General features: G+C 33.4%; 1 protein-coding gene across 9 annotated transcripts in view; it reads right to left on the bottom strand.

Moving 5' to 3' along the window:
* The window catches only part of LOC132151564 (receptor-type tyrosine-protein phosphatase T-like), a 280272-nt gene that overhangs the window by 127625 nt on the left and 131954 nt on the right, over positions 1 to 20693 (bottom strand). For all 9 annotated transcript variants that reach the window (XM_059559752.1, XM_059559755.1, XM_059559756.1 and 6 more), the window contains exons 8-9: positions 13535 to 13831; positions 3768 to 3877 (exon numbers count right to left, since the gene is read on the bottom strand). In XM_059559752.1, coding sequence (XP_059415735.1) covers positions 3768 to 3877; positions 13535 to 13831 — 407 coding nt within the window. The remainder of the gene's footprint in view (positions 1 to 3767; positions 3878 to 13534; positions 13832 to 20693) is intronic.

Here is a 20693-nt window from a genome sequence, read left to right as displayed (position 1 = left end):
GTATGGATTTTAATGCAGGACACATCTCAGGTATTCAGAAACTGATCTGAAACCCACTGTGATGTGTATGTGTCATATTTAGCAGGCTGCTGAGCTGCTCTTATAAGTGTAGATCAATGGACCACCCAGTACTTCTTTACATACATTATACATTATACAATACATAGGGTGGCCGAGTGGCTGGTAACAAAAGGGTTACTAGTTCATTTCTTCAAGGGTTAAGCCATAAGAAATCATCTATGTGTCCTTGCTCCAGGCACTTAACCTCAAGTCACTCTACAGACAAGACTCTAAAGACAACTTTTCTGTCAAGACTAGACTGTATATATCAATTTATAATTTGAATTTGTTTGTAAATCAATATTGGATATTTCTGAGACACACACACGTGTCTTTTGATATGTTTTTAATATGGTTTATATATTTTAAAAAAATTATGCATGTAAAATAACATGCATAGCAATAAAAGCATTACATACTGTATATGCAACACGGTATGTGATAATACACACATAGAATATAACATTTAAAAAATGCTTAAACTATTAATGTTATCATATACAGTATATTTAAAATAACTTTACACACTATCAAAAAAAATGTTATTTTGAAAAATATATACAAATTAATGTTATCATTGCAGTTTGTTGCAATCCTATTTTATATCCATGAGTCTCCAAGTCCAAACTTTCCTAAAGCTTTGAATCAAGAAACTTGCTTTTGTGACCCTTCCATTGCATTCATCTCCGCACCTTTCTTCTGATTCCGAGCTCTTTGTCCTAAGTCTAATTTGTCTGAATCACTAAAAACGAGGAGAGGAGGCATACGGCTGCTCAGATATCCCAGATAATTCTATTGGATGCTTCTAATTAAATCAATGAGGGCTATTATAGCAATTATCCAGCCAAATGGGACTGCATTGTGTCCGCTCGATACATTTAGCAAATTCTGTCAATCTTCTTATCATCAGGATGGCACACGCTGTAAACCTATTTTAGTGATGTACCTGGATATGCAGAATGTCTTGCACCTGGCTTGTCTTCCTCATCAAATCAAAGAGATAGTGAGGCTCTTTTGTGGCTCCATCCCACTCAAAAAGACACATTAAAGCTAAATCTGGATGTAATTTGTTTTTGTCATGCCGCGACTTCATTTCCTCATTTGTAATGCGGATGTACTATGCACTGACTAATAAATAATTAATTAGCAAGAGATCCGAGTCGTCAAACAACATTTTCTGCGAAAGAAAATCACTTATTTTTGTGTATCCTGACACCTAATTTTACCACATAAATTTACTTTGATATATAGTTTTGAGACACACATAAACACATCAGCAACATTTCAGTCCCAAGCATGAAAATGCAACCTGTAACCTATCTACATTACTTTTTAATTAATTTTAGCAAATAATACTACAACAATTAATACCTCTGCTCCCAACCACTGGAATCTGGAAAGTTTGTTTTCCAGCACATATGTCTAAAGATTCTTAAATCTTCTTAAATGAGAAGCAAAATGACATAAGATAAGATTAGAATGAAGTGACTGCATGATTAGAACAAGACCAAATATCTGCCAATCGACTTGATTAAACTTAAGTTACTAAAAAATGTACCCCTTAGACAAATATTTGTTGTTGTTTAAAGCAAAACTGACTGATCAGTTTATTAAGAGTTCATTTTCCTTTTGCATCTCAAGTAATTCATGAGACATCTTAAGGATGTTGTATATACTATATTTACAGTGTTGGGAAGGTTACTTTGGAAATGTAATAGGTTACAGATTACAAGTTACCCTGTTTAAAATGTAATAGTAGTGTAACTTTTTCAATTACTTTATTAAAGTAATGTAACTAATTACTTTTGAGTACTTTTTGATTACTTTTCTAAATTTGTGAAAATTAAAGAATAATAAATAAAAGCATATACATCAACTTAAATACAGTTATTTAATAAGCATGTGACGTATTCTGTGTAATAAACTCCTGAAACATTGGTGTTTTTTTTAAACTGCTGTCTCTGTATACAGTATGATGATAGTTTTCTCAAAATAAGTAAAACGCACATAAAGTGACACAGAGCAGTTCTAGAAATTATGTTTATGTGCTCGTGTACTCCTATATTGAGGCAGCAGGGGTTGAAAACACTGTGAGCTTCAGTAGGCCTATGTGTAGTAAATGAAACCATGTCTTTGCCATTAATTTACAGGAGGGGCGGACTGGGAAAAAAATTCAGACTGGAAAATTCAAACTCATACAAACAAATTCATGGACAAAACTATTTTTTTTTGTATGGACCTGACATAAAAAAGGTTTAAATCTTTAATTTGGGGACATGCAAAATAATTAAAAGTTCTCTCCTGAACTGCACCTTCACTTCCATTTTTCTCTTCAGTCTCTTTATTTTGCCCTGTTATCCATCTCTCTCATGACTTTAATACTCAAGATTGAACAAAACTATACTTTACAATACAATACTCTACAATACTACAATATCTTTAAAGAAAAATCCTAATACTGTACATGAGTCATGTTTTTCCCTTACAAAAGTTAAACATGCTTTTATTAGCCTATATAAAAGTAAAATAACCTTGTTTTGTTTTTGTTTTTTTTTGCAAATGGATTTGTATTTATTTTTAAATAAATACATTTGTAAAATAATTTTACATTTTTGGTTACCACAGTTAAACAATAGTAACCATTTTCTCTGGATTTATAGTTAAATATTAAAATGTTAATTTTCGTAAGGGTTGTGTTGTCTGTCGTAGCTCCCCCTAAACCTATGAAAAAATCGGATTTTTTTCAGCTAAATACCTACTGTAACATTACAACTGATAATAATGATGGCCTTTATATAGTATTTTGAGTGATGACTGATGAGCAACTTGCTGCTGCTTGATTAAATAAATAAAAAAACAAAGACAAAAAAGCATCTTTACAGATGAAACTGACCTGAAACCCTGAACAGGAGTTCTGCTTCTCTGCTCCAGCTGTGCGCTTCCACACTCCACTCTATTCTCTCTCTCTCACATTGATTACTCTGAGTCTGATCCAGACTGAACCGTTTGGCGGAGGCTCGGAGAGCGCGGAGAGTGCGCGAGTCATGACTAACACTTCATGACTTATTAGAGATTTAATTATCAAATGGCGGATTCGCAAATGATCGCTTTAGTACATTCGGCAGGCAATTATACAATAATGATATTAAATAGTGGGGCAAAATCGGCTGCCAGGCCACCGGGAATTGTCCCGGTTCTCCCGGTGTCCAGTCCGCGCCTGATTTCCACAGACACGCAGAATGTGCAAGTCATATATTGCATTTTTGGGGCTTAATATTCACAGACACTAGTCCATGTCATGTTTTGATTCAAGTGTAGGCTACTGACCTACTTTTGATTTAGTCATCCAAAATGTGGCATATTCCGTCCGCGTTAGGCATTTCGTTTTTATGAATGACTGTATTTCCGCATCCCGGAAATTATTAGGGCGGTATGTCTCAGAATAGTCAGTGCAATTTGGGAAAGAAATCAGTTAAATCTGTATGTGGATGTGTGTAAATATTCAAATGTAATCCCCTTTGTAATCGTTAAAAATTTCATAAGTAACTGTAATTTAATAACTCATTTTTTCGTAGTAACTGTAACTAATTACAGTTACAATAATTTTGTAATTAAATTACGTAACGCCGTTACATGTTACTAGTTACTCCCCAACACTGTATATTTATATACTTTATATACTATATATATATATAGTATTTCCTCACCTCATAGAGTGTAATGACTCCATTAGTTTCATTCGGGGCCTTCCACTGCATGAAGATCTTCTCCTCGTATGGGCCTGTCTGGATGGACTCAGTAGGAATGGGGCCAGGAACTAGTACAGAAACACAAACACACAGCCATTTAGCAACTAAAAAAACACACAAATGAAGAAGTTTAGTCAACATCTATAATTCAAATACTGTACCACTGCATTAATTACTTGACATAAAATGTGATTGTTTTGAGAAGAGAGGTGACGTAGGGTGACATAAATGGCTTGTGTTGCTGGGTAGAAGGTAAAGCAAGGCGAGCAAAGATTGGCTGACTAAAGAAGCAAAACTATGTCAGACACACCTCAGCCGCAATGTTCGAAGTGTGAATTGTAACAGCTTTTTTACCCTTCGGTATCGAGAGGTGTTAACAAGTGCTACGAGTTCCACTGCGCATATGCGTGCGTCTATTTGCATATTTGTTTGCACACATCCCCTCTGGCACACATTGCAAGTTTTCCAAATATACTCTTCCTAGAACATCATTAACACCCTAATAACCTGTTTTCAAGATGTCATTATCCATACACAACTTCATCTTGCTCTCATATGCCAGCATGGCATTTTCAGGGATGCTATGACCTGACGATTTCATAAATTAGCATGTAATGTGCTAATTTGGCCCCGTTTGACAATTAGCCCATTCAGTATGTTAACTTCAGGCTAGTTGTCTTTCATTTCTCAGTCTTGGTTAGTGTCTCTGACTTGACTGTTAGCGATGACACACTAATGAGTCAGACTGTTCCTGACAGTGTGTGCAAAGAGAGCAAATGACTTAGCTAAAAGGATGTTTAGTCCAACTTAGCAGGCCTGGCGTTGCTGTTTGCTTTGCACTAAGTCGCAGCTAATTGGGAGGGCAGACAAAAGGGATGAGTGTGGCAGGGCAGTAACGGGGCAAGCGGGAGAGGAAGCTCGGGCACAAACAGATTAGCTGGTGGCCGTCTTGAACGGTGAAGAAAAGAATAACAACATCTACCGTTCATGCAGCATTTCATTAAAACAGAAACAACCCACAAACCTAATCTATGAGCTATTTCATTGAGGAAAAGCTAATCTAGCTGTATTTTTCATCTCATTTATTTAGCAAAAGAAAATGTTTCTTTTACCTCACTGAACAGATTTAATCTGATATTATTCTTTCTTTTAATTTATTTTGCATGTAACTGGCTCATCATCAAAAGGTTGAGAGGTTGAGATATTTGCTTTCATTCATTATTAAAAGCTGAATAGTCTTTAGCCTAACACTTAGTCTAACACTTTCACTGTGTCCTGAGATTTGAGAGGATTCCTATATAAAGCACACACATGATTTCTAGTCAGTGTCCAAACAATTATGAAAAGAACTTTAATTTTGTTTTAATTAAGCACACTGCTTTGCTTTATCTTATTTTATTTGGACGATTATTCAAATATGTCTATGCATATAATACTGTGTTTGTAAATTCATTTAAACTGGCGTACATTACGCTATAATATAAATTATGATTTGTGCAATAATAACATTAATCTTCCAAAGTTTCACTATTACTGAACAACAATTTAATGCGCACATGAGTTTCAGTTAAATATTGATTCACTTAGAATGTACAATGGTTTGCTTTGTTAGCAGAAATATTTTTTCTGAACTAATCTATGAGAACAACTGCACCAAACTTTATGTTGTAAGAGAAAAAAGATATGAATATAATCTAAATTAGAGTGAATACAGATCATTTGCCATTGGCACGTCTGTATTTTGGAAATGTCACTTATAGTATTCTGAAAAGTTGCCTTTTCCTCATTGAACAGAGTTCATCTCATTTCATTCTTTCAGATTATTTCTGAAGCATAATAAGTTCATCTCTAAAAGGTAGCGAGGTTGAGTTATTTGCCCTCATTTGCTGTTAAAAGCTGAATAGTCATTGGCATTTATTCTTCAATGGGAAAATAAATGAGCTAATCAAAGAAAAGGTGGATAACGCTCTCTTCACCAAGGTGCTGATGTCAGATATTGTTCTGCAAAGTGAGGCCAGTTAAATTATAAAAACTCTTCAAATTGCTTGATTGGGCATTAGCCAACAAGCACATTAAATCACGGTTACAATGAAATATAATTAGCTCCTGTCCTCTGTCCGCTATCTTTTCCACTATATAAGCATACATGTGTGAGAAATGTTGCTTTACTAATCCAGCTGATTAGCTTCTCGTTTGGAGACTATGAATGATGTTTCATTAAGTTTGAGATGGAGGAAACATTTTTTGCCCTTTATGCTTGTCCCTCACAGATACAAATAACTTTTAATAGGTAGCGTAATTATTATAGATTGAGTGAATTGATTATTTTCGTCTCACGAACAACATACACTGTAAAAAATTGCTGTAGTTGCTACAGCAAAATTTTACAGAATTTTAATGTATAAACATTTTACAAGATGCAGCTGTAATTCGCAATGCATTATGGGTCAAATAAGGTTTTACAGTTGTTAACAGTATATTTACACGTCAACTGTAATTCATTTACAAGAAGCAGGTGTTGTCACTGTAGTTCCTGCTTTTTACACTAACTTACTGTAGTGTGGCATTATGGGATTGCGCGCGCATCATTCAAATCTGAAACCCAGCCGACTGGAGCAGCCCAAGAACGACTGAAGATTAGAGGCTTTATTCATAATTCCTGGTAAGTTCACTTAATTATACTTGAGAAATATATCCTTTTTATATTTATTTGAGTTAATGTATAAGCGATATCATGTCACAATAGCCTCCTATCCTGACATTTAATGGCCTTGGTAACTTCTGTGCAGTAAACTGGGAATTGCTATCATAGCATAGTTACGCCAAATGTTCGATTTTTGGAAGTAAAATGTTCTTCTTGAGAGCATTTAAAAGTAGTGTTTACCTGACTTAAAATAAAGCCCAATGCGAACGATTGTCAAAGTAACTACTATCTGTCGAAATAACTGACGAACAGCAAAATTTGAAATTTCATTCGTTTATATGTGTTCAAATGTCCCATATTGACTCGACGCCTTACTATAATAAGTGAAAGACATCTTTATATGCCCGACTGGACAAGTTAGCCTGATTAAAAAAAAAAAAAAAGACTGAGGAAGCATCGAAACGCGAGACTGATTCTGATTATATTAACCTTTCATTCAACATCAAAACAAGCTTAACCGCACACATAAACTCACGGAAAATACATGAGGTAAATTTTCAACTGTTGAGTTTATTTATAACATATGATATAAGTAGCATCACAAGTGAGCTGTTTTGCTGAGTACCACGATTGCAAATACATAGTTCAATAAACAATTAGTTAACAAGTTACTTACTTTTTTAGACACAATATTAACTGTTGTTGTATTTCACCAACGAATATAGTTCCAAACAAAGACCAAAGCAAAACTATTTTGCTCATTCTCAAATCAAAACTCTCCAAACATTAGCTAAATGATTCATCTTTTTGAACGGATCGGTTCAATGAATGACTCAGTTGATTCCCTCATTAAGTTATTTATTGCCACCTAATGGCAGATTAGTTTCAGGTTTAATAAGTAGCATTGCATTTTTCCAACATTTATTAATTGTATTTTTAAATTTCATGTCATTATACAGTTGTAATTTTGCACTGTTAATTATTTAATTTGATTGGTGGTACAGTTCTACAATGTAATATTACAATTTATAATTATAAATTATATAATTTATAATAGTTTGTTTATTCTAAAATATATGCCTTTTTGGGTGTTAATTTTGGTCTCATTTACAGTACATAATGCTTTAAAGAAATCACAAGATTATTTTCTTTATGTCTTGCAGGTGCAAAGAATAGCAGCTGATGTGGAGAAATGTTCGATGCTTCAAGACTCTGAAGCTGATTTTATTAGGTAATGTATTAATTATTTAAATAATTTGATAAACTTGTAATTTAGATTACATTTTATATTGAAATACTGCATTGTAGGTTACATTATTGCTTATATTTATTCATTTCAGGTCCACCCAGTGGCTTTTGACTATTTGAGGGTCAGATGGTTGGTAATTCATACCTCAACATTGTGCATCCCGGGAGCAGGCATCTTTTGCACACATTAATTTTTTCAAAGGTAACAAGTTGTACTTAAGTAATTTCATTTGCGAAAAAGGTTACTTATTTAAAGGGTTACTCCATCCCATAATGAAAATGTAGTCATTCATCACTGTTAACTGTTAATGTCGTTCCACACTCGTAAAAGCTATGTTCGTCTTCGGAACACAATTTAAGATATTTTGAATGAGAACCGGGAGGCTTGCGTCTGTCCCACTGACAGCCAAACAATTAACAATGTCTAAGCCCAGAAAAGTATGAAAAGAATTGTCAGAATAGTCCATCTGCCATCAGTGGCTCAACTGTAATTTTACGAAGCTAAAAGAATACTTTTTGTATGCAAAGGAAACAAAAAGAACAACTTTATTCAACAAAGTATTTATTTTTTATTATGTCAGCCGCACCACACGGATACACTGTTTTCTTTCAAATCAAAGCGTAAATAAACATAGAAAGCGTGTCCATGTGACCCAACTGACACAGTTCAACAGATACTCTCCAAAAATGTCACTACACAGACACAGAGGAAACTAATTGTTGAATAAATCCTTATTTTTGTTTTCTTTTCAAACAAAAAATATTGTCGTCGCTTCATAATGTTACGGTTGAACCACTGATGGACTATTCTGATGATGTCTTTCATACTTTTCTGGGCCTTGACAGTGGTATTTACTGGAGAGTCTATGGGACAGTCACAATCCTCCCGGTTGCATCCAAAATATCTTAAATTGTGTTCCGAAGACGAATGAAGCTTTTACGGGTTTGGAACGACATGGAGGTAAGTGATTAATGGCAAGATTTAAATTTTGGGGTGGAGTAACCTTTTAAGTACTGGTAAATGCTGATTGTATTGTATAAGTGGCATTTTGACATTTATTTTATTGAGCTAGTTTCATTTGATACATAACTTTATCCTGATGCTTCTGCTTGTTTTTATGTGCAGATGTTTTCTTGGAATCACACACTCACTGGATACAAGACGGATACATAGAGGCAAAACAAGTGGAAAAGTCTCAGACAAGAGGGACAACCCTCATTGTGTGCTCATCTCAGAAAGTTGATGGACTTTTCAGTATGTATTTATTAAATTGTCTTTTGTAGGAATATTCTTAATTTTATAGAACATAAGGTCAAACAACAGAATTTGTGATTTAATGTTGATTCCAGCATTTTATTTTAATCATTTTCTTTAAAACATTTTTTTTTTTACCAAAATTATACAAATTCTGTTAATTGACCTTCATTTTTATAGAAAGTTAATGTTCTACTCTGAATATGGCTTTTTTTAAACAGTTATTTGTGATGCTATGCTATTTTTATGATAATATTTAACTGTTGAAAGACTGAAAGTTTTATTTTACCAGTAAAAGCCTTGCAATGTCTTTCTGCCAGTTTTAATAAATACTTATTTGCAACATCATTGACTTGGTTTTTATTCACTTGTAAATGTATTAAGATAGAGCTCATGATAATGCATTTATATCAGTATTTTATAGTTTACTGTTAAAATTATTCTTTAAAAAGCAGTTTCATTGTTAAATTATTACAACATCATATTGTATTTATGGGTATTTACATGATTTTATTGGCAACTTTTGTTGCCAGTTAAATACTGTAATTTAATGAGATTACAAAAAAATGCTGTAAAATATATTTACAGGACTTTATTGGCAACTTTTTTTTGCCAGGTAAATACTGTACTTTGGTGAATTTACAAAATATTGCTGTAAAATAAACTACTAGTAAAATTCAATGTTACTGTAAAAAATACTACAAACTGCTGTATTTCACATACAGCAATTAACTGTAATTTGCTTTGCAGTAATGTCCTGTAATCCATTTTACAGCAATTAACATCATTTTTACAGGATTTTATTGGCAACTTTTTTGCCAGTAAAATCCTGTAAATTCTACAGTACATTTTTTACAGTGTATTCACTCTGTTGCTGTTTACTGGCAAGCAGGTTTCCGTAAGTACAGGGTCGTGTTGTCAACCTAATAAGGTAAAAAACTGTCTGCGGTCCTGATGTTAATTTCACCCTACTGCAATTATCCCCATATAAGGTTACACACAGAGAGAAATTTGCTTCCCTATTGATATGTTGCAGCTGTCCATCAATTTGCTAACACAAAGGACAGCAATTATAGGTTTTCATATGCAAAAAACAAAATACATCAGTGCAGTAGACAAGAGCAGATACTGAATAACTAAATGAGTTCTATCCATATCAAAACAGACTCATCAGAACATGAAAATGAAAAAAGATAATGAGATGAGTTTGAATTATACGCTATAATCTAATAATCTAAGGCCTGACAATAGGCTTTATTTTCACTCAGTTTTATTGCTCAGCATTAAAAACAAGCTGGGAGAAATTAATTGTAAACGGAGACTGAGCGCTTCCCTCTGGGAAATTTTCGAACTAAGCACCGCTTGCAAACCATTTGAGAAACACTGTGTCTTTATACAGACTGTGAAGCTTTAACATGCTCTACGTTGGGATTTCCTTTTAACTGCAACACATCAATGGAACGGATGGATTAAAGGAGGACGGCTTTCATCATCTTTGTTTCATATTTGTTGTTTTTCTTCGGGAAGAGCAGAGCAGTACTAGTCTCTAACAAATTTCCTTTCCATTTGCTTCTCAGAGTAGATCCGTCTTCTGTACAGAACTTTAGTGATTCTCAAATACACAAGACAATCTAATGTCTTACAATACAAACACTTTCGCTGTGAGCATTAAAACTGCTGAGATATGAGAGGATGCATTATTAAAATAATAAAATACTTTCAAAACCGTTTACAAAAGTATGACTTATGCAACAATGATGATTTTTATAGTTTCACTATTACTGAAAAACAATTTAATGTGTACATTTGTTTTAATAAAAAATGGATTCCTTAAAAGGTACACTGCTTTCAGTTTCTAGCAGAATTAACTTTCCCAAAATATATCAACTGATAACAACTGCACCAAACTTTAAGTAGTACCACAAAATAAAATGTACATCAAGAGGGAATAGAGAGCATCACAGAATCATTAAATCATCGAATTTCAACACTGTTCAAATATTTGGATTAAAAAGGATTAATTAAATGGTCAAAAGTGACCAATACATTTAAAGTGTTACAAAAGATTTCTATTTCAAATAAATGCTGTTCTTGTGAACTTTCTATTAATCAAAGATGTTATTCTTTTCTAACTGAATTCATTTTGTTTCTTTACAAATAAAATAAATTACAAATGAACTAATGAATGTCCTCAATATGACAGAGCATTACCATTGGCTTCTCAGAAATCATCATATAAAGAAATGGACATGTAATATGTGGAAATTATTTTATTTTCTGAAAAGAATGAGACCATGGAGTGCTGTAAGAGGCATGAAACTCCCACAGTATAGGAAATTGATTGCTAGTCACAATAATTATACAGTTTAGTGGTCATTATAAAAATAATATAAAGTATTCTAGAGAGCCATGGTAACATTTGATAATCTTTTTTTTTACACTCGTTTTCTCTCGCCCTCTTTTTTCTTTAATAACTAATTGCTAGTTTAGCCTAATTAGAAAACTTCCTGGATAAGAGATATAATTGTGAGCACTAGAAATACATAGATTGTATTCTTCTTGAATTGATGTCTTTTTACTCGAAGGTTGTTTGAGGAACATTTTAAATGGAGGCAGTAAAAATCCCTCTTAGGCTATAAAAATAAAAACCAAGAACAGAATTCACCGGCTTTTCTACACTGTTTATTTTTGACCACAGTGCAAAGTAAGAAGTTTTAAATGACCACTACTGAATGGTATTTCTCGAAATGAAATCACTGAATTTCCACTGCTTCCCTCTGAAAAGCTTCAGAAATGCATTCGGCTGGAAAGAACACACAAGTGCTCCGAGACAAAGACTTAAAAAACAAAACCAAAGGCCCTTCAGCTCTCAAGAACCAGAGGTAAGAGTCATTAATTAAAATGCTGGATAATTGAAATAATGGGCTGAGATCGTTGAACTATTCTCATTTTCGTATTTGAGAATAAGGGCCATGCATGTTGCGAAACTAAATTGTCAAAACCTACAGCTGTCAACATATAATAGCGGAGTCCCTGATGGTGAATATTGGCTATGAAAGGATGTTCTAACCTTTCATAGCCGTGTTTTGCTTCATTGTACAGAAACATTATCCTCCAATCTTTCTGTACATGTGCAATTTTTTCCAGTGAAGGTTAGTAGTCATTACTTCTGTTCTTGTTTAATTCAAATGTCTAGTGAGATTAAGTGAAAAAAATAAATAAATAAATAAATAAACAAGTATTAATGATTTCTGTACAAACCTCCATTTAAAACGTTCCTCAAACAACCTTCAAGTAAAAAGATATCAATTCAAGTAGAAGAAAATCAAAGTATTTATAATGATCACCATTATAACTCTTACTCAGTTTTTTAGAATATAACAATAGCTATTCAATTTCAAATATACTTGTTTTGAGAGTTTTTCTGTCAGTATACAAATTAAAAAAAATGTATTCAATACAACACTGGTTGTAAATGAAAACATAAAGATAAATAGAGAGAAAGAGTGTACAGTGGAAAAAAAGATTAACAAATGTTAACATGGCTCTCTGGAATACTTCATTTCGATTGGATAATCAAATATCATTTGTAAATTGACCACTAAACTGTATAATTACTGTGCCTAGAAATCCATTTCCTATACTGTGCTAGTTTTATGTCTCTTACAGCACTCCATGGTCTCATATTTTTTAGAAAATAAAATAATTTCCAAATATTACATGTCCATTTCTTTATTTGATCATTTATTGTTGAGTAGCTATGGTAATGTTGTCAGGTCTTCTTTTATATGAAGTGAACCAGGAGGACCATGTAAACAAGAATTTGTTATTTATTTTATTTGTAAAGAAACAAAATGAATTACATTAGAAAAGAATACAAAATTGCTCATCTGTGAACTCAAGTTTAACACAGAAAATAACACATTTGCATGCAGAATATAAAATACTCATATTATTTATATTACTCATTCATTTTAATGGACAATCTTATTGCATTTTAACTAACTTAATATTTTTTTCTTCAATTTTACTTCTTACTTTTATCGTATTGATGAAACTTATGATTACTATTTTTTTATGTATTTTTTGTAAAGCACTATGAATTACCACTGTGTATGAAATGTGTTATATAAATATAATTGCCTTGCCTTACTATGAATTTTTCTAACATTTACAGAAAAGAATATAAGAGTGAAATCATGTTCTGGGGAATGAATGATCTATTGGATTTAGTTTGGCATCTTGTGTTGCCCATCTGCTAAAGGATGATGGGTTTCAGAAATGAAGTCATCAGTAATGTGATTACTGTTCAGACACAGTAATTAGTTAAGTAATCTCATTATAAGGAGGAGAAGCCAGGGTGCAAACTATGGAGGGGTTTGGAGTAGGGATGAATGTCACAAGATACAACAAATAAAAAAAGAAAAGAAAAAACATATCAGACCAATACCAACACTGAGTGCTGGATCGACGACTCCTTAGTTTGAGGGGTCTGCCGCCCTTAATTAAAGCCAATAAAAATGAAAAGTTTCACAATTTACAACATCTATTCCATTCCACCTTCTTAATCCCACTCACCATCTTCCTCCGTCTGCTTGACGATCTCCTCACTCTCCTTGCTGCCCTCAGGGTTGGCCAGCACCAGCCGTAGTCTGACTGTCACAAAAGGTCTGAGTCCCCTCAGAGTGTAGTGAGAGGAGGTCGGTATCAGCTCCTCAGTGGCAAACTCCTGCTGGTTGAATACATACTGGTACTGTACGGTCAGGTTGAAACTGTGGCAGCGTGTCACTGCATATCCAAAGGTCTCCCACTGCAGGGTCAGCTGACGGGCGCGAATGTCCACCACGTTCACGTTCTGGGGACCGTTGACTGGATCTGGGGGAGAATCAGAAAGAAAAGGAGGGTCAGAGATAAATGTGACGGGACATTTTCATTACATTGTCAATATGTCATGAGTCATATCAGAAACAATTATCAAAAGAGATATTTCTTTCTTTCATTAAAAATATATGTACACTGTTGTTCTGTTCACCAAGGCTGCATTTATTTGAAAAAAATTATACGAAAAAGTAATAATAATAATAATATAAAAGGAACAGTAATATTGTGAAACATCATTCCAAATTTAAAGAACTGTTTTTTTTTTAATATATTTAAAAATTTATTTGAATTCCTGTGATGCAAAGCTGAATTTTCAGCATCATTACTCCAGTCTTCAGTGTCACATGATCATTCAGAAATCATACTAATATACTGTCATGTGTGGAAGAATGTGTCAATCCTTTTTTTTACCAGATCACCACTTTTGTAAATCAAAATTGCAAAAGCTTTTAATACATAAACAAACTACAACTAAGCATTACAACTATCCTCTCTTGTATATGAAATCCTAGAACAATATTGAACAGTGAAACAAACAGTATCAGAGACTTGCCAGTGGATCCAGTGGGGTTGTTGGACACAGTCTCTCACACTAATTCCTCTAGATTAGACGAAAACCATAAAAGAGGCAGTCAACTGGTTTTTGACTTTGGCCTTGGGTGAATCTTGAGGGAGCCGCATGTGAAAGGGAGTTTTAACGTCTTAAGATAGTTTACATCATGGCAGCTCTCTTAGGGCACTTTCATTCTCAAAATTCTGAGAGTTTCTGGATGCAGAGCAATTTGAGCATTGTGAGAACTGTGTCACGTTTAGGACAGAAATAATGTTTTTCAGCTTCAATGGTTCGGTCATCAGTGGCTCCTACACATGGGAATTTTAGACTTAAAAAGTTTGAAACATTGCTTATTCTACTGCATTCTGTTGAAGATCAGGCAAACCAGACAGATTGATATGAAAATAAAAAAAAAGATCCATAACTGCTTTGTTGTATTGTTCTAAACGTAAACTTGAAGCCAAAGCCTCATTTCAGGTTCTCTGCAGAAGATTTCCACTGATGCTAAACTCTCAGTTGAGCAAATAAAAAAAAACAAATGACACAAAACCCCAAATCTTTTTCTCCTGTAGGCCAAGTTATAGCTAATCTACGTTGCATCCTATCTAAATGTGTCAGCTAAGCATATTTAAGAGTTAAGCCTCACTAGAATAGCTACAAAAGTAGAGACATATGTCAGATCAAGCAATGTGTTGGCTTTTGGCCACTGAGGGTCCATGTTCAACATGTAGTCCCCCGCTAAGGGAAGGTGTTGGCTGTTGGACAGGGACAGGGTAACAGTAGCATCATTAATCTGATAGAAAGAGGTGAATATGTTAGAGCATTAGCAACATGCTAATGCGCGGTCATGAGGTATGCGTGGTGCCATAGGTGGGCTTTTGGAGCCTGGATGAGGCGCTGGTGTAGTTCAGCAAGGGAAAATGCTGATGAATGGTGAGCATACAGGGTCATTAATCGCAGACGTTGGGGAGAATTACATAAGAGAAATCAATCTTCAGTACTGCTGCTGTGCTGCTTTGGCGCAATCTCTTCAGACCCATATGCCCCACAACATTCATCACTCCTCCACCATCCCTCTTGCTCTCTCCGGAATGACAGGGGAAACTTCAAGCAATAAACTTATCAATAGGTGTCCACTATAGCCAGCTGCGTGGGTTTTTTAAACTGAGATATTCAGATGAGGATAAGACAGAGGCAGGGAATGAACAGCATGAACAAAATGTGTCTCATTCGCCATAATGAAATTGTATCATATATTGGCCAACAGTCGTTCTGCTTTCTAAATATCAGCATCAAGCATAGAAAATGACATGATTATTATTATTTTTTTTTTTTTTTAATAAAAGCATTTTAACAAGTCATCTGCTGTACAGAACAAATGGAAAACAATATAAAAAATACAGATAAAAATAAAACAAAGCAATAAAAAAATTATAAAATTGGTAAAATGAATGAATGAATAAATAAATAATATAAAAAAACAATATTTAATAATAAAATAAAATACACTTAAAGATAAAATAAAATAAAATAAAATAAACAAGAACAATAAAATACAGCAGGCAGACAGAAGCTGTATTTCACTTCTAAAGAGTCTTGTGCTTTTCTTCAGAGAAAATGGTCAGATATTACGGCAAGGTTGCACTTTCCCTCCAAAACTCAGTAAGCCTTCCATCCAATGGTGATTTGTAGGGCAAAGTGGATCCATAGGCTACATGAAAACATGGCCAAACTTCAAAAACATCTCCATCCAATCAAAGAAATAAGAGTGTACAGTAGATGGACACACAATACTATATGGTCACAAAGTAGTGTTTACATAAAATGCCTTAAAATGCTGTCTAGCTAGCCAGCTAAAAGGTTTTGAAACAAAGACATTACAAAAAACGAAAGTGTTCACAGCACATAACACAATTAAAAAATATTGGACATGACAGGAAGTTTGCATTGTGTGCCATGCATTTATAATATTTGATATCCAAAGTCTCCTGAAGACTCAAGTCACCCCATGCAGTGACACAACTCAAATCAATTAGATTAACGCTGGGAACAGATGTTGGGTCCTTTCTCTCCAGAGTGTTTTTTAATTACTTTTTTTTTTTTGCTGCAGTAAACAATACTTTGCATTTAACTCTGGATGTAACTTTAAAACTTCTCCTTTTAATTGGGTGACACACATCAAATTGATATCGTTGTACTTTGCACAGCATGAAGCAAGAGTTTGTGTATCATGCTGGGACTTGACGTTTGTGTCGGGTTCCATTCCCAGCTAAGGAATATCTCAAGGCTGCACCAGTCACAAACACTGAGGACAAATGACATCATGTAGAAGTTCCTCACACATACTGGCTCAGCATAAGCAGTTTTTACCCTCACTGGAACACTCAGCAAAGCAAAGTTCTGCTATACTTTGCAACTGCATTTTAGCCAAGGGCATGCTAAAGGGTCAAGTGTCACTGTATGGCAAAGTTGAACATTTTAAACAGGAAAACTTGATTTTTATAAGGATATTGAGAAGGATGTTTCATTAAAGTGCTGAGTTGCAGTTACACTTATTAAAAGTACATGCAGTGTGTGGACAGAGAAAAGGGAGGGAATTTAAAGTTTTAAAGTGATAGTTCACCCAAAACTCAGATTTTGCCATTCTTTAAATCACACATTTGTGTTCTACAGAAGAAAGAAAGACAGGCTGGGTGGAATGAGAACAGGGTGAGTAAATGATTTCATCATTTTTATGTGAACTATTCCTTCGAGCAGCAGCAGCTGGCAACATCAGCAAGAGTTTCAAAGGCAACAAAACACATTTGGTTGTGATTTCACACTGATGACCTTAAGGGAAAACAAGTGAAAGTGGAAGGGGAAGAGGGGAAATGGAGAAAGAGAGAGACTCAGCAGATCAAAAGGAACATCCTCTCTGTGAGGCCCACACTGCTGTCTGTCTGCTCGTCCCTTAGTGGGTTTGCTGTTGTTGTGGTTTATCCTGTAGTACACAATAACCTCCAACAGCCACACACGCCACTACAAAGTCTATTCTATAGTGCTTGGCATCCACCTTAATGAATTAACCCTTGAACACATCCTTTAATGCTCTCTCCCATTTCTACCTACCTTACCTAAAAATCTAAGCACTGGTAGTTTATGGATATTTACTATGGTCATTCTCAACTCAGGTTTTTTATTAGAAAGTAATACCTTTATTCAGCAAAAATGCATTAAATGGATCAAAAGTGATAGTAAAAACGTACAGTGTTACTAAAGAGTTCTATTTCAAATAAATAATGTTCTTTTGAGCTATATATATATATCCTGGTATACATCATTAAGTCACGTTATATATCAAAATCTCATGGTATGATCATCAGGTACCATTCAGGTACCTGAATATATACCACAACAGTATGTATTTTTCAAGAGTTCTCTCCTGATTATCTTTGTCCTTTACTTCTCCCTGTTTATGAATGAAACAAACAATCTCTTCAAATCCCTCCAAACCACTGTGTATAAATGACTGAAATTACTTTGTCACGAAAACTATTTACTGACAGACAGGAAGATGCTGAATACAAAGAGAGAATGCTGGATTTCTAAGAAAATGCTCAATCTGCCTTAACTGAGAGATGTTTAGAAAAGCGGTAGGTCTGAAAGGGAAGTAGTATTTGAATTGGCAAAAAAAAAATTCTTTATTATGTTTTGTTGGTTCATTTTTTTTTTCTATACAAAGGACAGAGACAAGATGACAGTGTGAGGTAAGGTGATGTTCTCTGTTGTTCTCAGGTTTCCTCATTGCTATGGGAACCAATGATACATTTGGTTTGATTGTGTCACTTTTTACCCAATACCTCGAATGACCCAAATTTATATTACTGCAATCTGATCGGAGGACAGAATTGTGGCCTGTAGTTCCAATGTTTAATTGCCCTATGGACATTTTTTAATTGACTCAACCACAAAAAAAAATAATAATAATAATTTAATTGTAGAAACATATATGTGACCCTGGAACACAAAACCAGTCTTGACTGGTTATTTATTGGTTATTTATTAAGCTTTCCATTGATGTATGGTTTATTAGGATCTGACAATATTTGGCTGAGATACAACTATTTGAAAATCTGGAATCTGAGAGTGCAAAAAGAGAAAAAAATTGAAATACTGAGAAAATAGCCTTTGAAGTTGTCCAAATGAATTCTTAGCAATGCATATTACTAATCAAAAATTAAGTTATTAATATTTAAAAAGTTATTATAATAAAATTGTTATATATATATATATATTTACTATAGGAAATTTACAAAATATCTTCATTGCACATGATCTTTACTTCATATCCTAATGATTTTTGGCATAAAAGTAAAATTGATAATTTTTTACCCATACAATGTTTTTCGTCTCTTGCTAAAAATATAACCCAGCGGCTATATATATATATATATATATATATATATATATATATATATATATATATATATATATAGTACAGACCAAAAGTTTGGAAACATTACTATTTTTTATGTTTTTGAAAGAAGTTTCTTCTGTTCATCAAGCCTGCATTTATTTGATCAAAAATACAGAAAAACAGAAATATTGTGAAATATTATTACAACTTAAAATAATAGTTTTCTATTTGAATATACTTAAAAAATATATATTTATTCCTGTGATGCAAAGCTGAATTTTCAGCATAATTTCTCCAGCCTTCAGTGTCACATGTAACATCCAGTCTATCACATGATCATTTAGAAATCATTCTAATATTCTGATTTATGAGTGTTGGAAAAAGTTCTGCTGTCTAATATATTTGATGAATAAAAGGTTAAAAAGAACTGCATTTATTCAAAAAAAAAAATTCTAATAATATATATTCTAATAATATATTTTCTTTACTATCACATTTTATGAATTTAACACATCCTTGCTGAATAAAAGTACTGATTTTATTTAAAAAAAAAGAAAGAAAAAAAATTACTGACCCCAAATTACTGACCAGTAGTGTATATTTTTTATTACAAAATATTTATATTTTAAAAACATAGCTTCTTTTTTTTTTTTACTTTTTATTAATAAAAGTATCCTAAAAAAGTATCACATGTTCTGAAAAAATATTAAGCAGCAGAACTGTTTCCAACTTTGATAATGAATCATCATATTAGAATAATTTCTAAAGGATCGTGTGATAATGATCCTAAAAATTCAGCTTTGCATCACAGAAATAAATGATAATTTAAAGTATAATAAATTTAAAAACAATTATTTTAAATTGTAATAATATTTCACAATATTACATTTTTTAATGGATTACCCATTAAAACCCACACTGTGATTGGATCTCTTGTCTGCTGTGTTTCCCTGGGTCTCCGATCGTAACACACACACACACACACACACACAAATATATATATATATATATATATATATATATATATATATATATATAAAATTTGTTTTAGAATATACATTATATAATATTTTAATACTAAAAGGACTTAAGTACATTTTAAAAAGGACAAATTAATTTAGATTTTAAATTGACAATAAAACATAAAATTGAAGCAACAAAAATTCAAAGTAAATATTTATATTGATAGTAAAATATAATAATAATAATAATAATATTTTTGCACTGTTCATTATGACTTTATCATAATGAACTGTGCAAAAATATTATTATTATTATTATTATTATATTTTACTATCAATATAAATATTTATTTTGAATATCTGAAAATGTTCTATTCAGATGTTCAGTATAATTTCCCAAAACTGCCTTAAAGTACAAAACTTGATGGTCATAAATGAGTTGAAAAACGGGACAGAGAGATGCTTACTTTATTGTTTCAAAATAAACAACAGAAAAAAAAAACAATACACACAGAGGAGTTATAAAACAAAAAGCCATAAGATACCCTCACACAATCCATTCCCAAAAGATGACTCCAAGTCTGTCTTGTTATTGTTTAGCCTTCAACTGGCACCGGACAGGGAAAAAAGCAATCACCCTTCCTTCTTCCCTAGACAATCATAAGCTCCAGGATTCCAATCATTTAAACCTTTCAAGAGTAAAACAGTGTGAACTGCCTCACTCTCCACTTCCTGCCGTAATGACTTCATGCAATGAGGATCATGATATATCAAACGGCGGGCGGCGAGGAGGAGAGCAGATCGGTGGGAGTTGGGATAAGAGTTGAAGGAAAAAGTGCTTATATTCATGAACTCCACAGGAGGTTTCGGGACATTACGGAAAGAATGGGAGTGCATGTAAGCAATCTGTTGTAGAAGGGGGCGATGGGGGGGCGATGACAATTG

This window comes from Carassius carassius, chromosome 10 (genome assembly GCF_963082965.1).
Source record: "Carassius carassius chromosome 10, fCarCar2.1, whole genome shotgun sequence".
In the NCBI taxonomy this organism is placed as follows: domain Eukaryota; kingdom Metazoa; phylum Chordata; class Actinopteri; order Cypriniformes; family Cyprinidae; genus Carassius; species Carassius carassius.
The sequence above is the reverse complement of the archived record's forward strand: the minus strand, read 5'-3'. Positions and strand labels throughout refer to the sequence as shown.